General features: G+C 39.3%; 1 protein-coding gene across 1 annotated transcript; it reads left to right on the forward strand.

The window, feature by feature from the left end:
* Positions 1-16,953, forward strand: LOC138758720 (thimet oligopeptidase-like). The gene is made up of 11 exons (XM_069928058.1): positions 1-152; positions 1,585-1,692; positions 2,344-2,446; positions 3,839-3,999; positions 6,917-7,052; positions 7,899-8,265; positions 8,929-9,130; positions 10,008-10,194; positions 12,090-12,224; positions 12,572-12,708; positions 13,914-16,953. Exons 1-11 carry the CDS (start codon positions 108-110, stop codon positions 14,076-14,078), a joined length of 1,746 nt encoding a protein of 581 aa, XP_069784159.1. The 5' UTR covers positions 1-107; the 3' UTR covers positions 14,079-16,953.
* The last annotated feature ends 561 nt before the right edge of the window (positions 16,954-17,514 follow it).

Here is a 17,514-nt window from a genome sequence, read left to right on the forward strand (position 1 = left end):
CAGTTCAGCGGAATATTCTGGACTTTCCACAGCATGTTTCTCCTTGCAAAGATGTTCGGGCTGCCAGCACCGAGGCAGACAAACTGTTGTCTGAATTTGATGTGGAGATGAGCATGAGAGAAGATGTTTACCAGAGAATAGTGGCTCTGCAGGTAGGAATTGAGACTAGATGATTAAAGGGTGCTGATGTGACAAGAATAACATTTTTGAGCCACTTGTATCTTGCAGGATTCCTTTGTGTTAGTTTCAAAACTATGGTCAAAGCAACGTATTTTTGTATTTGCATTTCTCCAGTTGATAGTGGTTTAGTGGGTTAAGAAGTGAATGGATCATCAGAATTCCTGCTGGTGATAGCTCAGACATAAGGCTACAATATATTCTATTTAGAGATACTCCACAGATGCATGGTGTACTTGGATATCACTCGGGTATGGGAATGAAGTGGAAACACTTCTTTCTTCAGCATGAACCAGCCTGTTTTTGATTCGGGTATAAAGCACTTTACATATGTTTTGAGCACTGGCACTGGTTTAGGTGTTCACATATTGGTCATTGCATCATGACTGCTTTTTTTTCCCCCCAAATACTATGTTTCCTAATACTCTTGTCACATTCTTTGCAGCTCTTTTTGAACTTGTTGGTACACTTTAGTGTTAGAAAATAGGGAACTCATCTAACGTCTTCATCCTAATTGCTTCTGCAAAATAAAGTTGTGGATTTTGCTGGAACCACAATTACAATGTATAATCTAGACCAGAATCTCATTGATGTATTAGAGGAAATGCTACATTGTTGGATATGTCATACTTCAAATATGATATTAAACTTTGTTTTGCCATTCTGCGATTAAAATATGAATGTGTATACCTGAAGAGTTTAAATTTCTTCTTATTGATTTGCTTATTCAGTTGGTTAAAAAAAATAGATAATTGGTTTTACCTCAATTCCATTGACACTCCCAGTCTTTGCGTATTGTTGATATGAACAAAAGATTTGCTGGAAATTGTGTTGTGAAAAGTTTATCTTCCAGCTATCTTCAAAGGAAAACATTGTTACAATTCTAGCTGGCAAATCAGTCCGGTGTACTGAAAATGTGGCTGGATGAAAGATAACTTTTGTTTGTGTTATTGATATTTCATAGATTCCATTGAGTTAAACACAAATACAGAGATGGGATTGGCTGGGACGTACTCTGGAGCTTGGGAGCTGAGGGTGACTTTGTAGAGGTATATAAAATTTTGAAGGTGAATGGTGACGGTCTTTCCCAGGGTAGGGGAGTTGAAGACCAGAGGCATAATTGACAGTGAAAGGGTAAGAATTTAAAGGGGTCCTGAGGAGCAACTTTTTCCATAGTGACGATGGTTGGTATATGGAATGACCTGCCACAGGAAGTGGTAGAGCCGGGTGGAATTAAAACATTTAATCAGATAATTTTCAAGAGATATGGGCCAAATGCAGACAAATGGCACCAACTCTGGCAGTCAACTTGGTTAGAGTGGATGAGTTAAGCTGAAGTGCTGCATGACTCTTAAGTAAGAAATTACTTGCTTCTGGCTCACTCTGAAAGTTTGTTTGTTTTTTCAGGATAAATGTCAGGCTGAAGAACTCCGACCAGAAGCTAAGCGCTACCTGGAAAGGCTTCTGAAATTAGGAAAAAGAAATGGGCTCCATCTGTGTAAAGAAAAGCAAGAGGTGAATAATTGATAATAGAACATGGCATTTGTAGATGAATAACACAGAATCTGCAGGCAATCCTTCATCAGGATTCTGGTTGACGCTGCTCAAACTGCTGAGTTCCTCTCGGTCAATCTCTGGCATTCCCTGTTATTGGACACCTTCCATGCCCCAGTCTTTCCCTGCCTCCCAGGATTTTTCCTTTCATTCTCTCATAGCTTCCACCAGCCCAGCTTGAGTGCTTAATATCACTGACTCAGCCAGTGAGCTGCTGGGTTTTCAGACAAAAAAAAAGACTTCTATTTGAAATTAAACAGGCTACTTGGTAAATAAACTAAAATCTACTTAAGAAATTTATCCTCATCAATGGCATCACCCACAAGCATTTTTTTGAGATCAACCCACGTTGCCAGCTCATCATTAACTGAAGATAGATCAGAGTTAACCACAGACTTTTTGGATCCTCTTTCGGAGGATTTTTCCATGAGGTCTCCAGGGAAATTTTGCTGTTTTTTTAAAACTCTGTGAATAACCATTAAGTTGGCAGACTAGGATCTAATGTTCCAGTTAAAATAAAATCCTAATTCAATAAGTATACAGTATCTCTAAAATTTTAGTAAATTGTGAATTACACTAGAAGGCACAACACCCATTAATTTTGTGCTGCAGGAGATTAAAGCTATCAAGAAAAGAATCAGCATATTATGCATAGACTTCAGCAAAAACTTGAATGAGAATACCACATTCCTGGAATTTACAAAGGATGAATTGGGTAAGAAAATGTTTACTTTGTAGATAGAAATAGGATTAGAATTTGACCCTGTAAATGACAAAATAAACTACAGATAATTTTATTTATCTAGCAAATGAACCTAGCATTTTAAGATTAAGATCTATGGTTCCAGAGCTATGATTTAATCCTGGATTATGTAACCTGTCACTGTTGATATTTAACTGATACTTAAGTAATGGATATGACATTTGATTACTAATTTCTGAACTATGTTAGATGGAGCAATCCTTGTCCCTTTGGAAATGTGCTGAGAGAAACCATTGCCAACGACTCTGATTTTTTTTAAAAAAAAGGAAAAACTCAGCAAGACGAGCAACAGCTGTGGAGGCAAAATAAGTTGACATTTTTGTCGATGCCCTGCGAGAGAAGAGAAGTTGCCAGTCCATAATGGTATAAAAGGAGGGGAGGAGGTGGATTGAGGCTGGTAGGAGATAGATAGATGGTACAAGATGATGAAATGATGATGGGCAGATGAAATAAATAGGAAGGGATGGGGGGTGTTTGTGTGTGTGTGTAGGTTCATGTAAACTGAACTTGGAAAATTCATTGCTCATACCATTGTATTTTAAGCTACTGAAACAGATATTCTTGTGATACAGCTTCAGCTCTGTTGCAATGGAGAAGGCAAAGAGTAAACAAATCAGTATGGGAGCGGAAAATAGAGTAAAACTGATAGATAACTGGAAGCTTGAGACAGCCACCATTTGCCTCCATGGATGTTCCATGACCTATTAAGTTCTTTGGATATTGTGTTTTATGTTCTAGATTTCAAGCTGCAGTCTCTTGTTTTCAGAGTCGGAGGTCTTGGTGTGAGTTTTTGTCCTTTTTTAAAACAAAAAAAGTTTTTATACGTTCATCACAGAGAAACTTTGAAAGCAAAGTACTTAGCTGGACTTTCCCCATTGAGCAAACATCTTGAATATATTTTACCATGATATACATTTTCTGTAATGTGCAGTTCATCATCTGAACTACTTTCATTCAAATGAAATTAGTGAAAATATTATAGATTGTTTGGCTTGTTTTGCTCTTCTTACTGTGGAGAAGCAGGATTGTTTCTTTTGGCCCTGGGTACCCTCTCTGTATGCTTGCATATTCTAATGTGTGGAAAATAAAACTGAACCCATTTTAATTTTCTGTGTCATTCTCAGAGGATATTTTAAATAGATGATAAAATAATATTTTTTGACTATTTTACTATTGGAATATTGAAGACAAATGGAGTTTCCGACTACAGTAAGTTCAGATTACTCAGTGGGGATTTTCCCCATGTATCAATTTTCACTGTTGAGCAATTAATATAATTAATTTGATTTTTGTTTTTGAAATTATTTCTGCGCATACATAGTGATGATAATCTATGGTTTGCAGGTGGTCTCCCTGATGACTTTATCAATAGCTTGGAGAAAATAGAAAATGGGAAGCTGAAGGTGACACTAAAGTATCCTCATTATTTTCCTTTAATGAAGAAATGTAATGTTCCTGAGACTAGGAGGAAGATGGAGCAAGCCTTTAATTCCCGCTGCATGGAGGTAGGCTAGGCTTTACTTGATTATCTGTTTTCTGAGAGGTTTTATATCACAAAAAATATCTAGTTTATTTGCTCTATGTTGATGCTTATTTCCTTCACCTTACCCTTTTGTTATTTCTTGTAAGAAATTGGCTTAAATATATCTATGTCGTCTGCCTCCACCAATACATGGCCACTTTCCAATTAAGTTTCTATTCTTTTATTTAATCTCTCTATCACCTTATTTTTTTAATCATTAGTATTTTTACCCACCAAGTTAAACACATCTTCCTTTGAAATTCTTATGTCATGGCTGTACAGTAAAATTCCCATTATCCAACACCTATGGGGTTCACGTATGACAGAAATGTGAATTTTCTGGTTGACTGAAACTTACTCTTGCAATGCTTATCAAATATACTTATGTTAAGAATCTTTTACAAACCCACTTCCCATCCTGACCCCTGTAAGGATTCATTCTCTCAATTCCTCTGCCTCCATCACCTCTTCACCTAGGATGGGGTCTTCCATGCCAGATTATCAGATATGTCCTCAATATGGCATTCCTTCCACCACCATCAACTCGGCGCTCACCCCCACATCTGCCCTGGCCCCCTCCGACACTACGAGTAATGTGGACAAGATTCCTCTTGTCCTCACCTATCCGCCTCTGCATCCAACACATCCTCCTCTGCCATTTGCACCATCTACTACGTGATCCCACCACTAGACACATATTCCCCTCTCTGCCTTCCGCAGGGATTGCTCCCTCTATGACTCCCTTATCCAGGCTTCCCTCCCCACTAATTGTCCTCTTGAGACCTACCCCTGTGACCACAGGAGATGCTCCACGCACCCACACCTCCTCCTTCACCACCATTTTGTCATACAAACAGTTCTTCAAGTGAAGCAACATTTCACTTGTGAATCTGCAGGTGTCATCTACTGCATTCAGTGCTCCTGTTGCTGTACATCAGAGATCGCTTTGTTGAGCACCTCGACTTTGTCCGCTGCTATAGCGTGGATCTCCTAGTGGCCACCCATTTCAATGCTCCATCCCTTTCCCTTAATGACTGGTCTGTCCACGATCCCATGAACTGCCAGACTGAGACCACACACAAATTGGAGGAACAACAAAACTGGATGGCATTAATATGGACTTCTCAGGCTTTTGTTTAAGTCATTTTGGGGGGGGGGGGGGGGGAATCAATTTTAGTCTTTAATTATGTAAAGCTCACTTTAATCAAGTTGTAATTTAGAATATTTAAATTAGAACCCGATTGTTGACGCTTCAACAATGTTGCATTAGCCGCTAAGCTAACCATATCACTGTCATAATTGATCCATCTCCCAAGTTCACAGATAAAGCCTAATACTAGTAAAGATATAGACTCTTACTAAGCAGGGAGAGGGAGACACTTTGGGAGCGTTGGCCCAGTTGTGAGTGGTATCCTGGTCAGACTATCAGCGCAATACAACTCACCTTAGTGCCAGTATCCCAGTCAGGCCCACAGCGCCATCCCCCTCTATTCCACACCAGTGTCCCGGTCAGGCTCTTGGCACACCTTCCTCTAAATTCGAACCCCATTTATGAGCTCTTTAACAGTGTTGTACTGACTGCTACGCTAACCATGCCACTGTCATAATTAATCCCTTCCCCCAAGGTTACAGTTAAAGCCTTACTAATATACTTAATTATATACTCAAAGATAAAGACTCTTTGGGGAAAAGTCGCCCAAGCGCTGAGAGGCATTGCCCAGCTCTTTAGCCTGGGAGCCCCAATTATATTCAAACACAACTTTATTGAACTTTATTCAACTAGCTGGTGTAGATGCGGCATGATTGAGGAGGGGGCGCTCCACTGACTGAATGTTGGCTCCCAAGGGTTTTGTGTTGCTTCAGAGAACACTTTCTTTTACAATTTTAAAACTTTTATTTAAAACTTATTTATTCTTCAATTTTTAATTTTTGGCAGTTGTTTGAGTTTCTAATTAACTGAGTGCCAGATAATGGAGATTTTACTGTATCTATTTTAGAGATGTGTAAAATTTGGCATACAGTAAAACCTGTATTATCGGGAATCAACAACCAGCAGCCTCAAGCAACCAGCAAAAAAAATAGCAAAAAATGGGTTTAAAAAAAAAAGGAAGTTTACCATCGCCTTGCCAGTCATATAATACGCAATCTCCAGCAACTGGAAAATGCACTTGTCCAGCATCTTCCAGACCCTACAGGTGCTGGATACCAGGGGATTTTGCTGTACTTTATTTCTTGGAGCATTTTAACTGTTCACTTTGAATGCTAAAAATGGCACGGATAGAGGTCATCTATTGGATCAGCCAATTTCCCAAGGAGCAGTCCAATTTTCCTTCAGTTTATTCTCTCCCACACATTCAATTCCATTATTTCTTTGCATGTTAATAAAATAAAAAATCAATGTAATGAGTCACCAATGATGTCTGGGACATGGGAGGAAATCAAAGCACCTGGAGGAACTGATGCCCTTGTGGGGAGATCATGTAAACTCAGCACATAAGGTAAGGATTGAACCTGGGTGTATGGAGTGATAAGGTAGCATCCTCTTAGAGGAATAAGTCATCCCCTATCTACCTTTCCAGCTCTAATCCTTATTTTGAGCACCATAAGTAAATTATCCCATAAATATTCTCCAGAAAATAAATAATTTCTGGAATTCACGTACTCAAAACATTGTGTTTTGCACTTTCCAGCTGGAATCACAGAATTACTTCATTTATCTCCACCTTCCTGTCCCAGAGTGGAGAGTCCCATTGCAGTTAGAATATAAATTAGGCGAAGCAACTAGGTTCATTATTGGGGACAGCAAGGATGTATATGGGAGAACATATCAGAAAAATATGTTTTGGTTGTATTATTTAGTGTTTTAATATATGGACATTACTTTCTTTCGTTGATTATAGGACAATGCAAAGATCCTCAAAGAACTGGTGGCACTTCGTAAAAAGAAATCTGGTCTCCTGAACTTTAAGACCCACTCGGATTTTGTGTTAGAAATGAACATGGCTAAAAGCAGCAAGAACGTCACTATCTTTCTTGGTAATGAATGTCCTTAGAATGTGGGGTGGGAGTGTCAACAAGGATTCAAGTTTGACATCCTGGGGTGTAGGGTTAGCCTCTACAGTCTGTCAGGTGGAGATGCTGATAATCTGATTGCACTTGTATTGGGCCTGAAACTATAAGTAGAAGTGTCCATAACTGCAATCTTATGCAGTGTAATTACTGTACTGGAAAACAAAGAGCTTTACTCTGTAGAAATGAGCACAACTCCTGCCAGTTGGGGACAGTATTGTCAAATTTTGAGTTCTGATCTGCCTGTATTCTAGACTGCTATTTTGAAAAAGGAGTAGAACCAGTAAAGAAACTATCTAAAATTTTGGTTATTTTTCTGGCAGGAATGGCTCAGAAGCACGAGGGTCATGGGAAATCACTTCCATTACTACCTACTGTTATTTTGGTTGTTAATTGGTAAATGGTTAAATTGGCCTATTCATAACAACAATTGGGTGTAAGCTTCCTTATAAAGTGTTTTTGCACCTAGAGAACCTTCTGAATCACTACTATTCTGTCTATTTTAACAACACCAAAGGTTGAATCTGATTTTTTTTAAAAACTATTTATTCATGGGGTGTGGTTGCCCTTATCAAGACCAGCATTTATTTTTCAACCCTGAACTAAGGAGCAATTAAGAGTCGATCATAGTGGTGAATCAGGAGACATGTGGAGGCATGACTGGGTGGGATGGCAGATTTTCTTCCTTGTGGATGGTGGAACAGCTTGCAGCTCACCAGGAAAATAGAAATGAAACATGAGACCTCATGGAAAGTTATTTCTTTCTATCTGATGATAGCATGAATACAACTGAATATTTTAAATATATTTCAGATGAACTAGCACAGAAACTAAAACCGCTTGGTGAACAAGAGAGGGCAGTTATAATGGACCTGAAGAAGGAAGAATGTGCAAGACGAAAGCTGGATTTTGATGGTATTATAAATGCCTGGGATTTGCGATACTACATGAACCAGGTGGAGGAGGTGAAATATTTTGTGGATCAGAACCTGCTGAAGGAGTATTTTCCAATGGAGGTGGTAACATCTGGCCTATTGGATATCTATCAGGAACTACTAGGATTGACTTTTGAACTTGTTGAGAAGGAACCTGTATGGCACGAAGATGTGAAGCTGTACTCTGTGAGAGATACAGCATCTGGAGAGTTGCTTGGACAATTCTACTTAGATTTATATCCAAGGTGATTTCTGAATATATTTGTTCTGATTACTGATGAACATCAAACAATTTACACTTCCTTTGGTGATGTTATTTATCATGAAACAGCGAGGTGAAGGGGCATCTCCACTTTGTTACAAAACAAACAAACTAGAAAGACTTTGCATTGTCTCTGTTTTCTGCTGAATGAAGGTAGCAGAATGTAGGTTAGATGAAATTTGTTTTTTTTCCTCTTCAAAGATAAGGAGTTGCACAATATCGAGTTCCTGGATCCAAATGAAATAGTAAGAAATGGTGTGATAAATCGAGATTTCATCAGAATGAAACCCTTGGGAAAAATGTGGTGTTTGTAGTTTGGAAGAGTTGAAAGATCAGGGAATTAGCAACTTGGAGAATTGTATCAATAAATCAGAGGAAGACAAAGAACAGAGTTGGGTGATCAAGGTCCAATAACGAGAGAACTAGAATAGGGAAAAAAGGATAATCACAAATAAGATTTGATACCCGTTGTTCAAAATTCTAACCAATATAAATTCAATTTTAATCCTTTCTACAAATTCTGTTCGTCCATTGGGAAAATATTAGGCAACATTTGCTTCACAGTTATACTTAGTTTCCACTGGCAATGTTACCTGTATTCAGAGATGGTAGTCAGTGCAAATCTGGTTGTTGTTTGTTTTTACAGGGAAGGGAAGTATGGACATGCTGCATGTTTTGGTCTTCAACCGGGTTGTTTGTTACCAGATAATACAAGGCAAATAACAGTGGCTGCAATGGTGGCAAACTTCACCAAGCCAACTCCTGATGCTCCATCATTGCTTCAGCATGATGAGGTTGAAACTTATTTCCATGAGTTTGGACATGTGATGCATCAAATCTGTTCCCAGGTAAGATCTCATAATCTCAGCATTGCCATTATTGCTGCAATTCATAGCAGTATCAGAGACATTTTCTCTCCAGTTCCTCTTTACCATCAAGGTATCTTGCCATGTTTCATGTGCGGATCTGGGTTATGTTTGTTTCCAATTTATTTAATATTTGGATCAAGCTTCCTGAATCTACTTGTATCCCATTACCAGACACATGTTTGATTTTATTTCTTTTTCTTTGTAATTTTTGATTATTTATCATAGCAAGTTCCTCCCCACTCCATATGTTTCGTTGATGGTGTTCATTACCTCCCATAGTCTATCTGCAGAGAAAACTGAGACTCAAAACACCCGGAAGAAGGTGTCCTTTTAAACCATTTTGTAATCGATTCATAATGTTGCCACTGCCAGTATTGTGCCTTAAAAGGGATTTCCTGTTTTTTTTTTCTGTAAAATATTACTTTTGAATTCTCAAAATTTTCAGAACTGGTATGCACCAGTACTCCAGCATCTCAGCTGTCTGAACCCATTGCATAGAAAATCCCTTCATACAGGAGGTGAGCAATTTGGCTTGATGTGGTGTAAGCTAATTTCATCCAGGTTTACAGTGAAAGTTTTCCAACTGGCCTCTGCTTGTTAGCTGGAGGGGGTGAGGTCATCCAGTGGCTTCTGAATGTCACATGACCTTGATCTCTACCAGTGGTGAAATACCCCACTAACTTGTTGTGGACTCACTTAAGAAGTTTGACCACCTAGTCTCCAATAAGTGTAAAACTGTTATTAATTAGTGCATTTGTAGAGCAAAAATAATGTGGGAGCATGGAGAGGTATCTCTTGTTGTAATTAACAGTCTTAATCCTAAATTTCATCATGTTGTGACCTTGCTGTTTGACAGGCTGAATTTGCCATGTTTAGTGGGACGCATGTTGAACGTGATTTTGTGGAGGCTCCCTCTCAGATGCTGGAGAACTGGGTTTGGGAGAAAGAACCTTTACTGCGGATGTCCAGGCACTATAAAGACGGGAGCATGATTCCACATGATCTTTTGGAGAAGCTCCTTAAATCTAGGCTGGCTAACACTGGTAGGTATTAATTCTACGTTTCACACCCGTGTCATCATTGTAACTTAACAAATGAGCACAAGTCAAGAGCTCACTTGGCGTTTGCTCTTTCACTTTATGGCAGTAGTGCTGGAGAAACTCAGCAGGTCACACAGCGTTCTTTACGGCAAAGATACAGAACCAGCTTTCAGGCCTGAACAAAAAGCAAGCAGGTGCCTGAATAAAATGGTGGGTGGGGGTCAGGGGAGGAGCACAGGCCCACAGGCAATGTCATGGGTGGGAGAACAGAAGAGGGAAAAAGCTGGGAGGTGATGGGGAGGATAGCTCTCTGAAGGGACAGAGAAGGAGGTAGGGAGCTGGATGAAAGGAGACAGAGGGATGGGGAAAGCGATAGATGGGAGGGGCCTCACATAAACCAGAGAAGTTGATGTTGATGCCATCTGCTTGGAGAGTACCCAGAAGAAATATTAAGTGTTGGTCCTTGCACGAGGCCATGGACAGACACGTTGGTTTTGGAGTGGGGCGTGGAATTGAAATGATTGGACACTGGGAGGACCCGCTATTGCAGAGGACTGAGTGAAGATGCTCAACGAAACGATCTCCAAGTCTGCGTCCAGTCTCTCTGATGTAGAGAAGGCCACAATGGATGCAGTAGCGATCCTTGTAGATTCATGTGAAATGTTGCTTCCCTTGGAAGGACTGTTTGGAGCTCCGAATGGTGGTGAGGGAGGAGGTGTGGGCGCATGTGTAGCATTTCCTGTGGTCACAAGGGTAGTACCAAGGAAATGAGTGGTCAGTGAGGGAACAGTTCCTATGGTAGCCAGAGAGGGGAAGATGTGGCTGGTGGTGGGATCTCATTGGTGGTGGAAATTGCGGAGGATAATGTGTTGGATGCTGAGACTGGTAGGGTGGTAGGTGCAGACAAGGAATCCTGCCCTTGTCGCATCCAAGGGCGGAGGGGCTAGGGACAATGTGTGGGAAATGGAGGAGATGCGGGTAAGGGCTGAGTTGATGTTGGTAGGCACATTTTTGAAAGAGGACCTCTCTGATCTGGAATGGAAAATGTCATCCTGGGAGCAGATGCAACTGAGTCAGAGGAACTGACAGGATTAATTCTTTTGCAATTACGATGCTGCAGTATCTGCAGGTACACTCCTTAAGGCTTAAGCTGACTGCATTGGTGCTCAGGAATTAAATTTTGTTATCACTAATAACAAAACCACATTTTTGCAGGAAGTACACATTTACTGAATGTCAAATAAAGCCACGGAGTGTGGTGTAAGGGAAATTTTCAAAAAGACATAAAAGATTAAATTTTAAACATTTTTTTAACTGTCAGAAAGAGTATTTGTTAGTCTGGGAAGCAGGTTAGCAAAGGTCTGCCGTAAATGCACCTAGCTGGGAGATTTGAAGCCTGCAGTTACAGATAATGGTACAGACAGCTGTACTCAATATTATGCTCTCTTTGGAAAAACTGATCCCTACTGAATAGATATGCTTGATCATTCTGCGACCTTGACATTAAGTCCAACCTTAGTACCCATCCTAGTAGAATTAATGTTTTAATTATAGTTTAGGATTTAATTGTTGGCACCTGAGCATCTTAATTATTTTTCTGGAAAAAGGTCATTTCTCTGCACCCAATCCAAGAGTTACAGTGGAAATTTAGCATTTCCAGGAAGGCATTAGCAAATATGTTATCATTATTAATCTTCCAATGTTAATGGTGCGTATCCTGGGAAGATGTGGCTGGCTAACACCGGTAGGTATTAATTCTATGTTTCACACCCGTGTCATCATTTTAACTTAACAAATGAGCACAAGTCAAGAGCTCACTTGGCGTTTGCTCTTTCACTTTATGATAGTAGTGCTGGAGAAACTCAGCAGGTCACACAGCGTTCTTTCTTTGTACATAGGTCTCTTTAACCTAAGACAGATAATTTTGGCAAAGGTTGATCAGTCTTTGCACATGAGCTCAAATGCCGATATTGATGCCAAGGAAGAGTACGCCAGACTATGTAAGGAAATACTGGGAGTTCCAGCATCACCAGGTAGTTGAAAAGAAAATTCCTTTCTCTGCCATTGATACAAATAATGAATCTGTGTTTTTTAGGCTAGAAAATCCATCCATAAATTTGTCCATTCCTACTGCTGGATTGTCTAGGATACACTACCTGGGCATTGTCAGTATCATATCAGGGATCTTGCTGGTTGAAATTATTTAAACACTGGATGCCACATTCTTACTGTAATATGTAACGCTGCACATGGTTAATAGCTTTTGTGCAAATAAGCTAACCTACAAACTTGACTGGTTTACACCTATTAAAAATGTAATGAATAAAAATTAATAAATAGAATAACATTCTGTATCTGACTTGGAGAAATATTTTTTCAGGAACCAATATGCCAGCTACATTTGGACACCTGGCGGGTGGATATGATGCCCAGTATTATGGTTATCTCTGGAGTGAGGTCTATTCAATGGATATGTTCTACACCCGATTTCGACAAGAAGGCATCATGAACTCAAAGGTACTGCTTATTCAGAGTTCTGCTTTGGGGAGAGAAACTTGTATCTCAAGTGTAAAATAGTTTAAGGCAATCTGGTTACAATATAATTTATTAGGTGGTCAGAATTTTCCTCCCTATAACCTTGATAGCATAGTTTCAGTGTTGTTAGAGAGTATACATCCCAGGAGAAAAGAAAGCTGTTTTGGTCCATTATGTCTGCCAAAGATGCTCTGTAGTTAGTAAGGGATTACTTGAGATGGTATATGAGAGGAGGGGTGAGGGGGAAGGTAGATGGAGAACCATTGCCTTAAACCTTCTGTATTTGAGAAAATAACCCCTAATCTTCTTTCTCTCTGGAAATTTCTACTTGAAACTTCACTGACTCATCTGCCAGGAATATTTCTTTGCTCACATTTTCAAAACAACTTAATATCACAGCTTTCTCTTTTGCATTTGTTTAACCTCCCAATAAAAATTGCGAATCTTTTGAATATTTTCTGATTTTAATATTTAAAAACTTGCCATTTTTGTTTTGTTGGGTTGTTTTCTAAATCATTATCAGCTTGCTGCTGTGTTGAGCACAAATATCTATAACCATGCAGATCACCATTGCGCACACTTACATGAGGATTATATTTGGTCACAAGTTGAACACATTTGAACCCACTAAGGTGAGGGGCCCTTCCCAGAAGCTGCCTCATACCTTGGCATCCTGTGAGATGGAACTTAAAGATGTCAAACCGAATGTGAAGATTTTATCTTTTAGATTTGTAAGGGCTTCATTATGAGGAAACTAGTTTTCCAACTTGCATATTCCTAACTGTGCAGAAGTGAGCTAGTTACAGCAAAAGGTCTGAGTTGCAAACCATTCTCCTTGCCTGTAACCTTGCAAAATCCTATCAACATTTCTTTATATATAAAAAAAATCCTCATGCTCTTGCCCAGCTTTCCTCTAAATCTATTTGCCTCCGCCACTAATCATGTTCAGAGTGGACTAAGTGTAGCTCATTGTCAGTAGCACAATGTGGGACCTGGTTAGGGTCCTATTGTGCAACTAACATTTTCTTGATACAATTAAAATGATAGCCAAGTTCTATTTTTTGTTTTCATTCTCATCATAAACTTTCTGAATGGACAAGCATTTAATAAAGCAGCATTTATTGGAATGACATACTGTTCAGTGACAGAAGAACCTCCTAACCTCATTTTGTGCTTATCTCCTGTAGGTTGGAGTAGATTATCGAAACTCTATTCTTAAACCAGGTGGCTCAGTGGATGCTGAAGACATGCTAAAATGCTTTTTGGGCCGGGAGCCAAAACAAGAAGCCTTTCTTCTGAGCAAAGGGCTGAGGGTAGATCAGGATAAACAGTCTGCCCCTTCAGCCTGTTGAGATTATTTGTTTCATTGTACCAGCGTAATAGTCCAACGTGACAACAGTAATTCCTCCTTGTATTGCTGATGAACTGCTCCCTAGATGGATTTTTTTTTCCAGATGTTAGTGTGCATCTGTATCAGGTAAACGGATCAACCTGTTCTCACAAAACCCTTGCATTAAACCCAACGAAACAAGATGTGTGATAACAAGTGAAATGATTTCAATTGTAATGGTTTCAGAATTGATGAGAAAAGGAGAATTTTAAAAAAAGCCCTTTTTGCATAAATAAATGCTTCCCTGCAATAGATGGACTGTGGCAATCTCCCTTTGTATCCTGTGAAAGAGTGAAGTTACTGCTCTTCATCAGCTCATTGTGTGAGGGTATCGAACAAGAATAAAATTAGGCGTGATTATATTGAGCTCCAGAGCAGTAGTTTTCTTTCCAGAAAGTTAATGTCCACCGTGATTGACAAGGGTGCTTTGATGGATGCCACAAAGACCAAAAAGATCCCAGTTTTGGGTTCATTTAGCTGAGATTGACTGAAGTGACTCCATTTGTTTTGCACATTTGGCAAGGAAAAGTTGAGCTATGGGGGCACTTGCTCTCTCAAGCTGTTGAGCAACTTTTTTTTGAGGAATTGCTCTGAATAATGGGAGAAGATCCTCTGCCATTTGTGGAATTGTATCTGAGTATATGAAAATTAGAACAAGAAAAAAATGAACAAAATTTGGGTTAGTGGTACAGGTCGAGTACCCATTATCTGAAATGCATGGGACCAGAAGTGTTTCAGATTTTGGAATTTTTTTGGAATTTGGAATTGTGTTTTGGGTAACGAAGCATCAGCAGGAGCGGCAGACTTTCAATCTCCACCTACAATGTTGTATTTTAGTTTTTCAGTGTAATAAATGTTGCTGGTCATCTTACACTCAAACATGGCATTTTAAGTGGAGATGAATTTCAGATTTCACATGAAAATAATGTTTTGTACTTTCAAAAAAAATTAAATGCAGCACCAAATTCTAGAAATTTTGCTAGATGGCTTTTAAAAATATTTCCTCCGGAGTCATCACAGTGAGTAATGCTCGTAGGACATGGTGGTTGGTAACCAACTGGTGCCAGCAGAGCATCAGAGCTCCACATGAGCAAGCGAGGTCACGTGTGGAATTTTCCACTTGTGGCGTTATGTCGGCACTCAAAAAGTTTCAGAATATGGAGCTTTTTGGATAAGGGGTACTTGACCTGCACTTTATATTTTTTCACTTTGCTCTCTATGCATCTGGTGCTGGGATTATTAAGTATCATCTGTGCTTTGCAACAAGGTTATTGCTGCTCTGGAATGTGAAGGGTTTCCCTAGTTTGGGAATAACATTCAAAGCTCCTAATGAACAGTATCTTGATATGAAGAAGTCCCTTGTTTCCCATCCAGTCATTGCCTTCTTCCTGTGCTCACTTGGGAAATAAAACCAATGAATGCTGAACAGGGATAACTCCCTGAAAGCCTCCTGTTTCCTCTTGCTACTGATTACTGTTTCAGGTTCTGCTTCATGGTCTACAGGTTTCCATGCTGTTTTTATTTTCCAGCACTGGCCACTGTCTTCGGTAGGTTGCTGCACCCACCATGTTGACTATTCCTCCGAATAGTCTGGTTCCTTTTCTACCAGAGCAATGTTACATCATGGAAGGAAATGTGTGTCTGCCTTGTCATATTGGATGTTGCTTGGGTATATTCCTCTGGGATTACATTTTCCTGCTAGTCATTGAGATGGATCAATGTTAAATCCAGGCTTCAATGAGAACTTCACTGTACTGCAGATTAAGTTGGGGAGTTCCAGTATAGTGAGGCATGAATAATAATTTAGCAGAATTAAGTACCAGTGTTATGCAGCATAAGGAACTGTAATTGCTGTGAAAACTTTTTTTAAAAACCCGATTAAAAGCTAGAAATACAGCAGGAAAGCATTTTATTGACACTTGGCTGTTATCGAATGGACATTTTTCCATTTGTTGAGGATAATGCAATGAATTTGTGATGAAACAAAATTCTACAAAATAGTGCAAACTTGCCCCTTGTTTCAAAAGTATATAATGGCACAGTATGAATTTATTTTCAATTTTTTTGTTGTTGCAAACTTTATGGGTACTGCAAGGTGGAAGGATATAAATCTGGTGCTATATTTTCAGCAGGATACATGGTCAAAAGATCATTTTATTGCCTGTCAAAACTGCTTTTAAGTGGTTTCAACTAATTTTGCTCAAATCCTCATTAGGGCTCATGGTTGTCACTCTCACCCCTTACCCATTCTTAAACTGGAAATCATTATATTATCCTTTAACCATAGCAGTTAATTATAAAGAAAGGCATTTCCTAAATATGGAAACTGTCTACAAAGTAAAGGGAGTGGCGGTCATAAGTGGTCTAAATAACTCGCCATGTCTCAAAAGATTACTTCTTTCATTTCAAAACCAGTAAATGTTGCAACTTGGTAATTAGCTAAGTTTTCTCGCAAAGGATGCCAGTGTGTTGAATCATGACCTCTTGCAGTGTGTTTCAGTTGCCGTTGGATGACTACCATTTGTGCCCCACAACTTAATATAGTTTAATACATTAATAAGATAGCACACCATGAATACCCAGGTGCCTAATTGCGTACTATGGAAAGCATATGTTACATAATGAGGTGAAGAATTGTACCATTCAATAAATGAAATTGCAGTCCTCTTTTGTTTCCCTGGAGTTTGGTGTGCATTTTGTAGAGCACATTTTTAAGTCAAAGGTTATCTGCTGAGATTTTGCTGCTGTGTGTAGAATAATGTAATGACCTGCTCCCAAAAATGGTTCATGTATTTTGGGATTTCATTTAATAAAATTGGATAAGCTTATTTTGAGAATTTCTGTAATGTGAATGTCACTTCTAAAGCCAAATTTTATTTTCTGTTCCATATATATCCCTGAGACTATGACATTGAGCCTGCTTTTTTGAACTGCGGTGGTTAGTTCATTGAACATGCTCTAACTCTACAGTGACGTATAGCTGTGTACTGCAGTTCTGAAATGTGGTTCTAATTTACATTGACCATCATCAACAAGCATTTTTGATAGGCTGGTTATGGCTCGTATCAATTCTAGCCTATCAGACAACCTAGACCTACTTCCATTTGCCTATTGGCCACACAGATCAGTAATAGGCTTTATTTAAACAAAATTATTTAGACATACAGCACACGAACAAGTTTGTGGTGCCCAATTTTACCCCCAATTCACCTTCACTCCCAATGTGTTTTTTGAATGGTGTGGAAAGGAGAAAACCTACACAGATGCAGGAAGAACATACAGGACTTGGACCCTGGACCGGTCCCAGTCGCTGGTGCTGTAAAGGCATTGTGCTATGCCAACCACGCTGCTATTGCCTTCTCCATTGCTCTCCATTTGACTCTGGAACACCTGCACGC

The sequence above is a fragment of the Narcine bancroftii genome, chromosome 3 (assembly GCF_036971445.1).
Source record: "Narcine bancroftii isolate sNarBan1 chromosome 3, sNarBan1.hap1, whole genome shotgun sequence".
NCBI lineage: Eukaryota > Metazoa > Chordata > Chondrichthyes > Torpediniformes > Narcinidae > Narcine > Narcine bancroftii.

Bases quoted from the DNA above. Each gene is read 5' to 3' on its own strand.
- LOC138758720 (XM_069928058.1), top strand. From the start codon at position 108: ATGAGCATGAGAGAAGATGTTTACCAGAGAATAGTGGCTCTGCAG. The intron at 10,195-12,089 runs GTAGGTATTAAT...CTTTGTACATAG, and splicing joins ATCTAGGCTGGCTAACACTG to GTCTCTTTAACCTAAGACAG. The intron at 12,225-12,571 runs GTAGTTGAAAAG...ATATTTTTTCAG, and splicing joins GGGAGTTCCAGCATCACCAG to GAACCAATATGCCAGCTACA.